At 46.0% G+C, this 13,786-nt stretch overlaps 1 protein-coding gene across 2 annotated transcripts in view; it reads left to right on the forward strand.

Annotated features, from left to right (window-relative positions):
• Window positions 1-13,786, forward strand: part of Adam19 (ADAM metallopeptidase domain 19) — a 90,877-nt gene that overhangs the window by 25,523 nt on the left and 51,568 nt on the right. For both annotated transcript variants that reach the window (XM_031354779.1, XM_031354780.1), the window contains exon 4: window positions 12,256-12,334. In XM_031354779.1, the coding sequence (XP_031210639.1) occupies window positions 12,256-12,334 (79 nt within the window). The remainder of the gene's footprint in view (window positions 1-12,255; window positions 12,335-13,786) is intronic.

Here is a 13,786-nt window from a genome sequence, read left to right on the forward strand (position 1 = left end):
ATGGTGTCCTCCCAACTTGGATGGGTGGGGTGCATATGAGTGGATGGATGGATGGATGGATGGATGGATGATGGATGGATGGATATACATTTGGGCAGAGCACTGTTAAAGTCCCACCACCTTCTTCCTTTTTTTTTTTTCTCCTACCTCCAAGACCATGACTAAACTCTTCAGCTAGACTCCTTGGACATTTGAGGATATTTTCTTCCTTTAAAATTTTCTGCTTGGGCAATGGATCATGACTGTTCTCAGAGAAAATCTGTGAGAGGTGAAAGCAGCATTGGGGACACTGGAGTAATATTGTCAGGGAACTGACATGTTATCCAGGATGTATTTTGATTTTAAGGAAATTAGCCTTGCATTCTCTCCATTTAGGGCTCAGTCACACATATGTGTGTATGTATATACACGTACACACAAATGCACTCATGCATGTGTGCGAATGCGCACACACCTTCCTGATTACTAAATACTAAATGAATAGGTTCTAGGCAAGTTGGGGGTAAGCTGTAGTTTCTGCCTAAATCCAGCTAGGGGTGAGTCTTAGCTTAGAGACCTCTGGCTTTTCTAATGGAAATCACTAGGGTCCTGGGTTGAGTTAGACAACTCATTGAGAATCTCTCTCTCTCTCTCTCTCTCTCTCTCTCTCTCTCTCTCTCTCTTTCTCTCTCTCCCTCCCTCTCTCTCTCTCTTTCTCTCTCTCTCTCTTTCTTTCTCTCCCTTCCTTCCATCTCTCCCTTCCACCCTTCTTCCTTCCCTTCTTTTCTTCTCTCACCTTAAGTTATGTGTGTGGGAGGTAGATGGGTGCTAGTGGATGGTCTTGACTATCGGGTCTTCAAGTGGCACCCACCTTTTTAAATGTTTAATTGTGTTTTGACACAGGACATCTTAAAAAAGTGTGTTTTTTGGGTCTTTGTGTTTGCCTTGCAAACACTTCATCTGTGGAGCCATCTCCCCAGCCTTCATTAAGAACTTGTCATTTTATCCTTTCCTTCTTTCCTGTCATTCAGCAAATACTGTGAGTGCCAACTCTGTGTCTGGTGTTCTTGGGGTAAGTAGTGGCAAGGACGTTCCCTGCCATCAAGGGACTTTGTGTCTAGTGGAGAAGACACTTACACAATTACAGTAGAGCAGGGTGAACTGCTAGGGTGGAGAAAAGCAGAAGGTACTGTCGAAAGAACTGACCTACTGAGCTAGATCAAGGTCTTAGAGACTTCTTAGAACAAGGGAGTGAAGAAAGAGTGTAGTGCGGTCTCTGGTGATGGCTAAATGCATGTATACCATAGTGCTTGTAAGAGAAACAAAGACCCAAAGACTAGGTAGAAGCTGCTAAGAAATTATTCTCTGCGGTTAGGACAGAACAGAGGAAGGAAATGAAGACAGGCCCAGGGGTAGGGAGTGGGGAACACATAGGGATGATTTCTCGAAGGGCCTTGCCAGAGTTTATTTTGAGAGCAATGGGAGATGGTAGAAGAGGCAGATAGGACAGACAGCTCTAAGTACACTTTATGTCTGATATAAGGACAAGATGACCCATATGGAGAGAGAAGGATGGATTTGTAAGATGGAAACATGGAGATGGGGAGATAGAGCAAATATAGGCTGAAGAAGAGGGTGGATGGACGCAAGGACTTACTGTGAATTTCCATCAAGTAACAAGTGAGACATCGGTGTCAAGTCCCTGGGTTTGTCCTTAACTTTCAGTGGGACCTGAAATAGGCCAATTCTTTACTCAGATCTTGGTTTTTCTCATTCGATGAAGTAATGACTGTCTTCATTCTGAGAGTCACCACCTCTGTGGGATCGCAGCAAGATCTGCTAAGGAAATTGCTGCAAAAACTCAACCTGTGTCATCATCACCCACACTGGCCTCCCTCCCCTAGTTGCCCTGTCTTATCTGAATTTTGGTGTGTGAGTGTGTATTGTTGGGGGAAGCGTGGGATTCCAGTGCTCACATAGAGGACAGAAGTTGGTATCTGTTGTTTTTCTCCATCACTCATTGTCTCCTTGCTTCTAAAGATAAGGTCTTATCAACTTGGGAGGTTGCCAGTTGTCTAGACTGTCTGGCGAGCAAGCCCCCAGACATCATCCTTCTGTCTCCCTGTCTTTCAGTGAATCTCGGGATCTGAACTCAGACCCTCAAGCTCACACAGCAAGCTCCTTACCTGCTTTGCCATCTCCCCAGCCCTTACTCTTCTGAAATTCTAAGTACCTCATTTCTCAGGAGCAGGCCAGTGCTCTGCTTCTGCTTATTCAGCAGCAGAGGCTTCACTTGGGGGCCTTGCTGGGGTTTGGGAGTGTCTCATCTTGGCTTTTGTGGCAAACAATAGTACCTTTGAGTGGGTGAGGCTTAGCTAGGAACTCCTCAGCTTCTTGACTAAGCTGGCTGGAAGCTGGGTCTTTCTGTGTCTTTCTGATTTAATGGTGTAAGGCTCTTTTCTGGTCTCTTCCATGGCTTCCATGTGTCCTCACAGATTTCCTCCCCTCCCCCCAGGTAGCGTGTTTGGAGAAAACTGGCAGGGACCTCATAGTCTCCTCTTGCATCAGCCTCTCTTGGGAGAGGTCCAGATGGACCAAGTGGCTATAATGGCAGCATTATATCAAGCATAGTTTCTTTCTTTCTTTCTTTCTTTCTTTCTTTCTTTCTTTCTTTCTTTTTTTCAAAACCTTTATGGAGAAGAGGATTCTGGGAAAAAGAATTTCTTTGGAGAGACACTGAGTCATAAAGGAAAGAGTGATCTAAGCTTGAGAGGGCCAACAGGGGCCTGTGTCTGGAATCTCTTTATTGCTTGCCTTAACCAAATTCTAGATTTAGGGTTTACACAAAGGTCAGACTAGATTCTGAGCTATGTAGTATAATAATGTGGTTGGGAAGAGTGGAGCGGGAGACTCTCAGCTCCCGATGTGTAGGCTTGCCTTCAGCACACATTCACAAACTTGACAGTACTCACACAGTTAATACACATACACTCACACATAGGAATACACTTGCGCATATGTGCGTTCTTCCCTCATAATTTTATAGATAGGGGAAACTAGAAGTTGGTTTTCATACCAGTTCTAAAAAGAAGTAAGGTGGGTTATGAAATGGGGCCTTGAGTTTCTGGGGACTTTCTGGTAAAACCTTCCTCCACGTGGCCTGTCAGCTCCTCCCCAGTGGCTCAGGTTCCTAACTCAACTCCTTTCAGGTGCTTTCATGGAGCCCCTTCTTTGATCTTCATCCTGAGAGAGAGGCAGGTCCCCGCAGGGTAGGAAAGATAACCTGCCCTTGAGGGCCAAATCTCAATAATACCCTAGCTCAATGCCTGGCATATGACTGGCCTTAGTCAATATTTGTAGTGTGAGTTGGGTGGACGTAGGTCCTGGAGCCAAGCACTTAAGGTAAGTGTATGACGACATCAGGACGTGAGGAACCCAGCTTTCCACAGCCTCTAATACACACTGGGAATGAGGCTGGACAAACACCCTTCCTCTGCCAACTCCTGACTTCGCTGCCACCAGGATTTCACACATTCTTGTGTACTGAGACTTCTGTGTTTGGAAACAGATTAGAACTTTCATGACAATATGTCACTTTTACTCTTTTCTGATTCCTTATCTGTAAAAGGGAAAGATTGAGCAGTGAGGGCAGGACATAAAGATTGTTTTATTATGGTAGATGCCATGCCTTACGTACTCATTCTATCCCATGCAAAGGTTTGTAGGGAGGGTATGGATGGCGCATGCTCAGTTTGGACCGGATTCCGGGATTGATAGGCTGGCTCTTTGGGATCTACTACTGGGTGGGGCCTCTGATGTACAGGCAGTGTCACTTACCACGACCTTCAGAGCTGAGACCTTCCAGTCCTGGCTTGTGACCTGGCCATTGGGCTAAATTAGAGCAAGAGCCTTGACTGACTCCCAGTACCCTAGTCAGCAGTGTCCTGAGATAGGAGGACTTAGCTAAATGCAAACTAGGCTAATGTTATCTGGTTAGAACTTGGCCCAGCTGCTAGGCAGGCTAGGATAGTCATCTACTGTGGTTCGCGAGGGCCTTTCAATGTTCCTCCCTTGTGTTCTGAGATGCTAAGAATCACGGGGCAGGTTTAGAATAGTTCCCGAGTATTTAGCCAGAGGTACCCACCTTTGAGGGAAGTTAAGTTTGTGGTTTTCAGATACCCACTCTGACTTTTTTCAGGGTCAGATATACCTGGTCCCCTGTTCTGAGTTTCTTGAAAGATCTAGTGGTCTCTTGGAGATTGCTTTCCTCCACTCTCTCAGGCTCATTCTTAGTCTCTCTTCTTAGTATGGCAGTCTCCCCCCTATTCCCCCCACACCTAGTACTCCCCTCCAGGCCTCTGTGGCTTCAGCTAATCTGATGAACAGCTACTGTGATTATTTACAAAATTCTGGTTAGTATACAGGTTGCTACCAGGGGATGTTTCTTCCTCTTTAAAATTTGGTATTTCTGAGAAAATTCAATTTCCCGGAAACAATTCTTAACAAATAAATGTCCAGGATGGGCTATGTAGTGCATCTTTAAAACAAACCCACAAACTCTTATCGGTGAGCCATTTCCTGGGCCCCTCGGGTCTCTTGCCAGCTAAGCTTGCCTGATCCGGAGCTGTTGACCCTATTTGTACTGATGGATATTCATGCTCACACTCACAGTGAGGAGAGAGCCATGGAGAGGATTAAATAAATAGCCTGCTGGCTAAAGGATAAAACCCTGCTTATCCAGACATGCTTTGGGCATAACATAAAAACAACACTCAGGACCAGGAGTTAGTTAGAGGGATGTGAGGTCTTTGGAAACCAGAAATACAATGGGAAGCTGCTGGTGAAGACGAGTGTTGCTTTAATGCCTTGTTTAGAGATGTCCTTAATAGGCAGCTAATGACAACATACCCACGATTTTGGCTTTTTGAGAGCTGGGCTGGTGGGTGGTACCATCTTGCTTCTTAGGGTTGCTTTGGAAGTGGGTCCCCTAGACAACAGGGGCCTTGCTCAAGTGGGAGGAAGGCTCAGCTCTTCACTCTAGGAGCAACTTTCAGCCTTCCAGGGCTCTTCTGAGCCCTCACCAAGGAATGCTGGTGCTTGTGAGCCCCTGACCGATCAGTGCCTTATTTGGCAATGGGGTTTTGCAAATCTGTTTCCAGTCCTTTAGAGTCAGAGGTAGACCAAGCAAAGTGCAGGCTGACTTGGAAAACTTGGTTCTCTTTTCCTCCTTACGTTTACCCTCTCGGAGAACAAATGCAAAAGAAAATTATATGTATGTTTTTTTTTTTGTTTTTCATTCTGCCCAAAATGTGACCTAGCCCAGGCTGTTTCATGAGAGGAACATATTCTTCTTTTCAGCAATGCTTCCCTTCCTGGGGAGTCCAGGCAGCACCGTTTGCATTTAGTGGAAACCTGGGGTTATTTTCCCTACTGAATGGAAATACTTGCAATTATATAGTCTTTTACTAAAGCCTTTACATGTGAACATCCGAATTTACAGGGTTATGTGAGCGATGCCCTAATTCACTGTGAGTAGTGTCCTGCAGCCAGGACACTTTGATAGAGTCTAGAAAAACGTTGGTAGGCTTTTCAAGTCTGAGTCTCTACATAGTTTCTCCCCTCCCCCACAGCCCTCATGAACCATGGTCATCCTTGCCTTGATTCATGGCCTGGAAGGACAGTCCAGTGCAGCTGGCACTCAATCCAAAGCCTTCTGGGTATTACACGACGTGTGTGCTATCAGAAGCCTTCCGGCCACGTAGCTCTGAATACAACTGGCGCTGTATTTGTAGACAATGTCCTAGTACAATGTGAAAACCAAGGACAGCTCTGAGTCCCTCTCTGATGGCCTAGTGCCATCATTAGATTCTTTTTTGAACACCCCCCTACACAGCAGTACCTATTTCTAAATCATTTTGAGAGTTTGTGGAGAGGTGCCTAGAAGGCCAGGAAGGGAACTCAGAAAGTTAAAAAGTTAAAATGAGCTGGGCAGTGGTGGCTCACGCCTTTAATCCCAGCACTTGGGAGACAGAGACAGATGGATTTCTGAGTTCAAAACCAGCCTGGTCTACAGAGTGAGTTCCAGGACAGACAGGGCTATACAGAGAAGCCCTGTCTTGACCACCCCCCTCCAAAAAAAAAAAAAAAGTTGGAACCAACCTAACAGAGCAGGGTAGTTCCCATCCAGAAAAAAAGCATCACCTGAAAAAACTATTAAAGACACAAATTTCTTATTATGGGTCTGGATGGGTTCTGGGACATTGTATTTTCTTTTTCAGAGCCTTTCCTGGTGTTGTAGAGTGATTGGGCCAGAGTCCATGACCTTAAGAGTATGAGGAAAAAATGAAAGGCAGCCATATGACTATCTGGGATAGGATGAGGACCCACCCTCAACCACCCTCCAACCCCCTACCCAGGCCCCAGGTCAAGAAAGAGTGAGAATCTGATCTTTGACTCCACGTGTACAGACACTTGGATACTCTCGAAAGGACTAGACGCACCAGGGGAGGGGCAGCAGCAAAAACATCCTGGGAAGGAGCAGAGACGTTTTTTGTTAGTGCCTGGCACATGGGAAGAGGGTGTTTTTGAAAACTGTCTTTGTCTCAGTTTGCCCGTCGGATGCTGGGGGACTGTGAGCGGAGTACCAGGAAGATGCTGTGTAGCCTTAGCTAGGTTTCTGCTCTTCCCTCCAGAGAGGGGACTTCAGCCCAGAGAACCATCTGACACTTCTGTCAGCAAATAGCTCTGCAACCGTGGTGGAAACGGTTCTGCCAGAAGTGGTGGTGGACTTTTGAAGGCCACAAGCCTTAGGAAAAGGTCGTCAGAGCGGTGTGCAAGCTATGAGCTTTGGGGCTTGGCTGGTCTAGTGGTTCCAAGTTGCAGTGGAGGAGAACGCCTAGGAGGGATGGTGGGGGTGGATGGGATGGGATGGAGTTTAGTTTCTTAGGTTGGCCTCAGCAGAGTCAGGGTGTTGGGTTTTTTTTTTTTTTTTTAAAGATTTGTTTATTTTTCTTTATGTCTGTGAATATTTGCTTGCATGTATTATATGTTCGCAGTCCACATGCCTGGTACTTGCAGAGGCCAGAACAGAGTGTCTGATCCCCTGGAACTAGAGTAACGGACGGTTATGAGCCACCATGTGGGTGCTGAGAACTTTTCTTTTTTGGTTTTTCGAGACAGGGTTTCTCTGTGTAGCCTTGGCTGTCCTGGAACTTACTCTGTAGACCAGGGTGGCCGCAAACTCAGAAATCCGCCTACCTCTGCCTCCCAAGTGCTGGGGTTAAAGGTGTGCGCCACCACCGCTCTGCTGGGTGCTGAGAATTTAACCTGGGTCTTCTATAAGAGCAGCAAGTGATTTGAAACACAGAGCCATCTCTCTAGCCCCCCAAGATGGAGGTTTTGTTTAGGGACTTTGGGGTCCGAGTGACTAGGGTTTTGCCCCGTTTAGGACTGCAGCGCCAGCCGCTTTTGTCACCTTAAGGATGGTGACACAGCAGAGCCTCTTCTGCCACTCTTGGCCTGCCTATGGTCTCCCTAGGGCAGAACGGACAGGACTGAAGATAAGGGAGTACAGCAGAATGTTTTCTCTAGCAGAGTCAGTGGGGGGAGGGGGAGGGTGGGAATCTTGGATAGGCTTCCCCTCTTCCTGGATCTCCACTCACAAATCATTTCCTGAAAACCCTAACGCATGCCAGTGGTAAGAGACAGCTTCCTGCCACCATGCTGAGCCAGCCCCCTATCAGAGAGATGAGAGAAAGATGCAGTTAGAGAAGGGACATCTGGCCACTCAGCATCCATGTATGTGGTCTCTTCTCTGGGAAGAGACAACAACTTTTGTCCTGAGCGCAGTCCCAGAATCGCCCTGCCTGGACACATGGGCATATTCAGCCTTCTCTTAGGAAAGGTGGAGAGAGCCTTTGAAAGCAGAGCTTTGTCCCTGGGGGTAAAATTGTACAGATGGTGATGCAACATGACCTCTTTGCTTCCAGAAGGAGGGACCTTCCTAGCGCACATCCGTAGCCCATTCAGGGAAAAGGTTAGTTAGCTAGAACCAGCCCAGAATTTCTTACTTTAAACTGTCTTGCTTCTGCCCTGTGCTTAGCTTATCCTATGGCTCTTCAGTGCAGACATTCATATCCAACTGGGTATAGTTGCCTTGATCATGATAGATGCTCATCATCATCATCATCAATCATCATCAAATTGCACTTGATCTCCAAGTTCCAGGCAATGGTTTGGTGTCATGTTTTCATCTCAGAGAGTCAGAGCAATAAGGAGTCTGGCTCACAAACTCAAGACTGAAATCCAGCTCCAACAGTGTCATGGTCCCTTAAAAGTGACCTGGCCCCTTGTCTAGAAAATGGGAACAGGTAGGAATCCCTACCTCTCAGGTGTGCTGTTAAGGTGCAAACGCAGTGTAACCTAGCGTTCAAGTGGGTGGGTAATAAACTTGTTGGCTTTCTCAGGTTTGCAACAATCCAGGATGTGGTGGAGACAGGAAGGTGAGGGGCTTGGAAGTCAGAGCATGTACACATATTTCTGAAGTGTTTTCAGAGGCTTGTGGTTTAGGGTATTGGTTCTAGGCTAGTTCTCATTTCAGGATTACCTGGGGGTCGGAGGGGTGGGGGAAGTGCTGTTAAGACAGAAGGCTGGGCCCCAGCCTCAGTTTCTCTTTTAATGCAGTAGGTCTGAGGTGTGGCCCCCTACTTTGCATTTTGCATGTGGAGTATGCTTGGGTACCTATTCATGTGGTAGCCTGAGGTCAACGGTCTTTCGCTGTAGGTCTCCACCTTATGCTTTGAGACAGGACTTCTCACCAAGCCTGTAGCTCACTGATTTCTGTTAGATTGGCTGGCCCACACCCACAAATTCTAGGGATCCTCCTGTTTCTGCCTCACTAGCACTGAGGTTAGCAGACACATGCTGCTTTCTATGTCCGGCTTTTTTAACTTGATTGCTGGAAATCAGTTCCTTGTTCTTACACAGAGAGTCTTTTACCGCCTGATCCATCTCTCCAGCTCCTAACTTGCATTTTAAAACTAACTATCTGTCTCTGTCTCTGTCTCTGTCTCTGTCTCTGTTTCTCTCTCTGTTTCCCTCCCTCCCTCCCTCCCTCCCTCCCTCCCTCCCTCTCTCTCTCTCTCTCTCTCTCTCTCTCTCTGAGACAACTTTTCTCTGTGTAGCCCTGGTTGTCTTGGAACTGACTCTGTAGACCAGGCTGGCCTTGAACTCACAGAGATCCAGCTGCCTCTGCCTCCTGAGTGCTGAGATTAAAGACCTGCATCACCACAGCCTGGCTGCTGGATGCAGAGAGGTCATTTTTAATTCAGGGTGAGAACTTTAGCTACAGAGGACGCATAGTCAGAACTGGAGTGGGTAGTTTCAAGAGCCCCCAATCTCTGGAAGTTTCTCTTCTTGAATGGCTTCCTGGTACGTTCTTATACTAGATCGGAGGTTCATTTGTTCATTAATTCATTAATTCTGTCACCCACTTATTCAGGCTAAATTTGTATTGCCTGCTTTGGGAGCCAGGAGTAGCTTATAAAGACAACTGTAGTCCCTGCTTTCAAGGGAATATTGTAGTCTGATGAGAAATCTGTTTGAGTTTTTAAAGCTTCTTTAAATGCTGAGGCTTCAAGAGTTGCTCACTGACGAGGGCAAGCCCCCAGATAAACTGCAGAAGAGCTGTCTGCTGAACTCGTGTGCCTGAGAGCCTGTGTGCGGATATCTCAAAGGCTGTTGGGATTCCTCTCTTTGGCTCATCCCCCATCCTCCCCACTTTGGTTCATTTTAATGGTGCCGCTGGATAGGATAAGTGATCTCCCCTCCCCTAAAACCCTGACTAAGCTTAAAGTGTATTTACCTCAAGTGCATTTCCTGTGGGAAAATTTACATCTCTTCACCAGCACCCAGGGTACACCATGACACTCTGACCTCTCAACCAGCCGTCCTGTCCATTACCCAGTCTGTGAAAACGGCCCAGGAAGTAGATCCTAGGAATGAGCTAATTGCTTTTCCTCTCCGCTCTTAAGTGATATATGGGTGAATTAATAGCTGAAGAGAGCTAGAGAAAGACACGGGTGAGATCCATTCATTTTTCTGGATTCTTCCATCCTAAACCTTGTTAAAAGCACTACTCAGGGGCTGGAGATGTGGTTCAGTTGCTAACAAAATACTGCCTAGCACCCATGGAGACCTGGGCTCAACCGTAATACCTTATAGCACTGTATGTGTTGCCACACATCTGTACCTGTAATCCCAGCATTTGGGATGTGGGGATGGGAGGGTCAGGGTCCATCCTTGGCTATGTAATGAGTTCATGGCCATTGTGGGCTACATGAAACCCTGTTTCTAAAAGTTAAAGTAAAATAAAAGCAATGATGATAATTATTAAGTTCTACCCAGCTCCTCTCTACCAGCTTGCTCCCTGCATTATTAAATTGCTTGATTCGGGAGGTATATTGCTCTTACTCATGGGAAGAGGAAACTGAAGAGAAAGTAACCGGCTAGTGGCTGTAGAGACAGAACCGGCCAGAGGTGGAGTCAAAGCCTCTATCTTTCAGATCCTAGGCCATGCTCTAAGCCCCGCGGCATGCTGGAGTACTCATTAATTCTCTCCCGAGTTAACTATATCTTCCTTTTAGTAAACTTGCTGGAAGGCACAAGCAGGCCTAACTGTGGGGCCTGTGGCCTTGGGAGACTTCCTCCTGAATTCCTATGAATTTGGTCAGACCTGTGAATAACTTCCCGCCGGATCTCTGGAAGCTAAGGGGAGGTGGGCTTGGAGACAACATTCTGCAAGTTGGCAGCTGACCCAGAGTTTCTGTGTGGCTGAGTGTTCCTTTGGATCAGCTGGATTTTGTGGTTTCCCGGGTCTACATATCCCCCTTGGGTGGTTTCTCCTCAAGACTGAATGTTAATTCTTAAGGCATCTGCCATCTGACTTTATCCTGGGACGGGAAGCATCCAGCTTAGACTTTGGAGCCATGTCCCTTCCTCTGGGAAACATCTCCTCTTCCCAAATCTAGTGTCTCTTCCGATTTCTCTGACTCTCCATTCTGGCTTCTGCCTGTGTTTTCTTCTACAAAGCAGTTTTGAATTAGGTTTTCTGTTTTTGGAATAAATACTTGATCAAGCATTTTTTTTTTAATTGCAGCAATATATAACTTGCCTTGTGAACATCTGCCCTCCCCTGAGATAGCCACCACTGGCAGTGGACCCCTGCCTTGCCAGTTGTTTTCAATACATGTACCTGGGGTACACTGATTAGCTTTTCAGTAAAATGGACTTGAGAATACATATATTTCTGAAATGTCCTGCACCTAATTCCTTTTTAGATTTTACACACACACACACACACACACACACACACACACACACATACACACATGCATTTCTTTCTGTCAGACTTGAATTTCTGATGTTTTGTCCCATTAAGAATCAGAAATAGCCAGGCAGTGGTGGCACATGCCTTTAATCCCAGCACTTGGGAGGCAGAGGCAGGTGGATTTCTGAGTTCAAGGCCAGCCTGGTCTACAGAGTGAGTTCCAAGACAGCCATGGCTATTTTACTTTTGGAGAAATTTTAGGAAGCTCGTTCTATATCTCCAAGCCCTCGGTGAGGGATCCTTAGCCTCAGCTTCAAAGGGTCTGAGACAAGAGAGAAACAGTGTTTACATTTAGAAAGGGGAAAGGGAATGTTTGGAATGATGTCAAGCAGAAACATCAGGTCGAAGGAGATCTGACCCACAGAAAGGAGAAGCAGGTAGCGTCAGAGCTCTGTGAACAGTGACTGTCCCTGCCATTTGTTTAGCCCCTGCGATATCACTCACTACATTGGCTATCCTAAAACATAGGCCTGGGCCAGTATGACCCCTTGACTGACAACCCTACCAAAAACATTCAGCAGAGGTTATTCTCATAAAGAAAAAAAAATGAGGTGCCCATTTAGCATGTACCACACTGGAAGGACCATTTGAATTTTACGATCAGGTCCTCAGACTCAGAGATATTGTGACCGTGTTTGCAGTTTCTGGGTCTTTCTCAGGACCCAGAAAAACAAACCAAGATGACTGATTTAGTATTGTCATCTCCATCTGGATGGAGTGACCAATGACAGATTTCCTCCTGGCTTTCTTTTTGTTCCTTAGTCCCCTAATGACCAACACTTTCTTCTAGTCAGGGTAGCCTTTTGTGGTTCAGTTAAAGTCACTGAGCGCCATCGCCAGGAAGAGAATTTGTCAGTAAAGGTTCAAATGTCTGCTCTTATTTCTTTCAGGTACCTTTTTGCTCCAGCCTACACAGAAACCTGCTACACCACAAGCGGCAATCCTCAGACCAGCACGTTGAAATCTGAGGTGAGTCAGGTAGACACGTGTCCATCAGTAGCTGCCCCGGCTGGGTGGGTATAAATATGTGGCCCCTTCTCTGAAGGGCTGGCTTCCCCTGACCAACACTTAGGGCCCAAACAGAGGCGAACTCTGTTGTCTCATAATTGCTCCCTGTCCTTTGCCAGCAGAAACGGCAAAGCAGAGAGAGGTGGAATGTTTGAGGGTAATTTAATTGAAATTTGTGTAAATAATTACAAAGTATACTATTAGGCCTATGTTAATCACCCACATATTAAAAATCTTTGAAAGGATTAATTTACTCATCATCCTGCCATCTTATCCGAGTAGATGTTGATTAATCTTTTTTTTTTAAATGTAGGGTTTTGTAGAGTTTTAATCACCATGCATACAAATTTATATTAACATAATATAATATGTAATATTAACAAAACAATATAACAACAGAATTATATTATGCCTTTTAAATGCAATTGGGGTTTGTTGTTGTTTGCTTGTTTTGTTTTTTCAAGACATTGTTTCCCTGTGTATCCCTGACTGTCCTGGAACTCATTCTGTTCCTGGGGCTAGCTTCCAACTCAGAGATCTACTTGCCTCTGCCTCCCAAGCTCTGGAATTAAAGGCATACGCCACTACTGCCCAGCTCCATCAGGCTTTGTAAAAATGTGCTGCTGGATCTTTCCCCTTCGCAGTTGTTTTTAGTAGGAAAGTTTTGCACATCGTCAGAGAGTCATCGTTTTTGAAAATAGTTTTATAGCTTAATTCATTTCACCATACCCTACGGGTGGACATTTAAGACAGTAAATCCTACCACCTGTTGCACGATTAGCCTCAGAACTGAAAAGCCCTGCCCAGACTGAGGCTTCCGAGGCTGGGCCCCAGAGAGGTGTAGGAAGAAGAGCATGAGCTTCATTGGGTTTTGGCTTCTGGTGTGTGACATGAAGACCAGGAGCGGCTCCTCTGCTCGGGATTCCACTAATAGGAACTGGAACGAGATCTCTGTGCAACCCATTCTTCAGATAGCTCTCTGCCTGCGTGTGAATATCTAACAAGCAAGCCATGGTCAGTTACTAGCAGGCTAGATTGTTTGTCAGGCATCCTGGAATGGAGAAAAGAATGGATCACTTAAGTTTGGAGTCAGCTAAGAAAATAGTTCCCAACGTGTAGGTCACTGACCCCTTTGGCAAACCCCCATCTCCAAAAATGTTTACATTACAATTGATAACCGTCGCAAAATGACAGTTATGAAGTAGCAATGTAAATAATTTTATAGTTGGGTCACTACAACCCAAGGAGCTGTTCTAAAGGGTCGCAGCATTAGGAAAGTTGAGAACCACTGCTCTCAGAGGTCTACCGCAGAATGAGTATATGGGTACCTGGAAAAGAGGGGAGATGCTCTTTTGGGTTCTGGATGCGAAGTCAAAGGGATTTTTTTCCCCGAAGACTTTCCTGGATGCGAAC

Source organism: Mastomys coucha, unplaced genomic scaffold (assembly GCF_008632895.1).
Source record: "Mastomys coucha isolate ucsf_1 unplaced genomic scaffold, UCSF_Mcou_1 pScaffold5, whole genome shotgun sequence".
In the NCBI taxonomy this organism is placed as follows: Eukaryota; Metazoa; Chordata; class Mammalia; order Rodentia; family Muridae; genus Mastomys; species Mastomys coucha.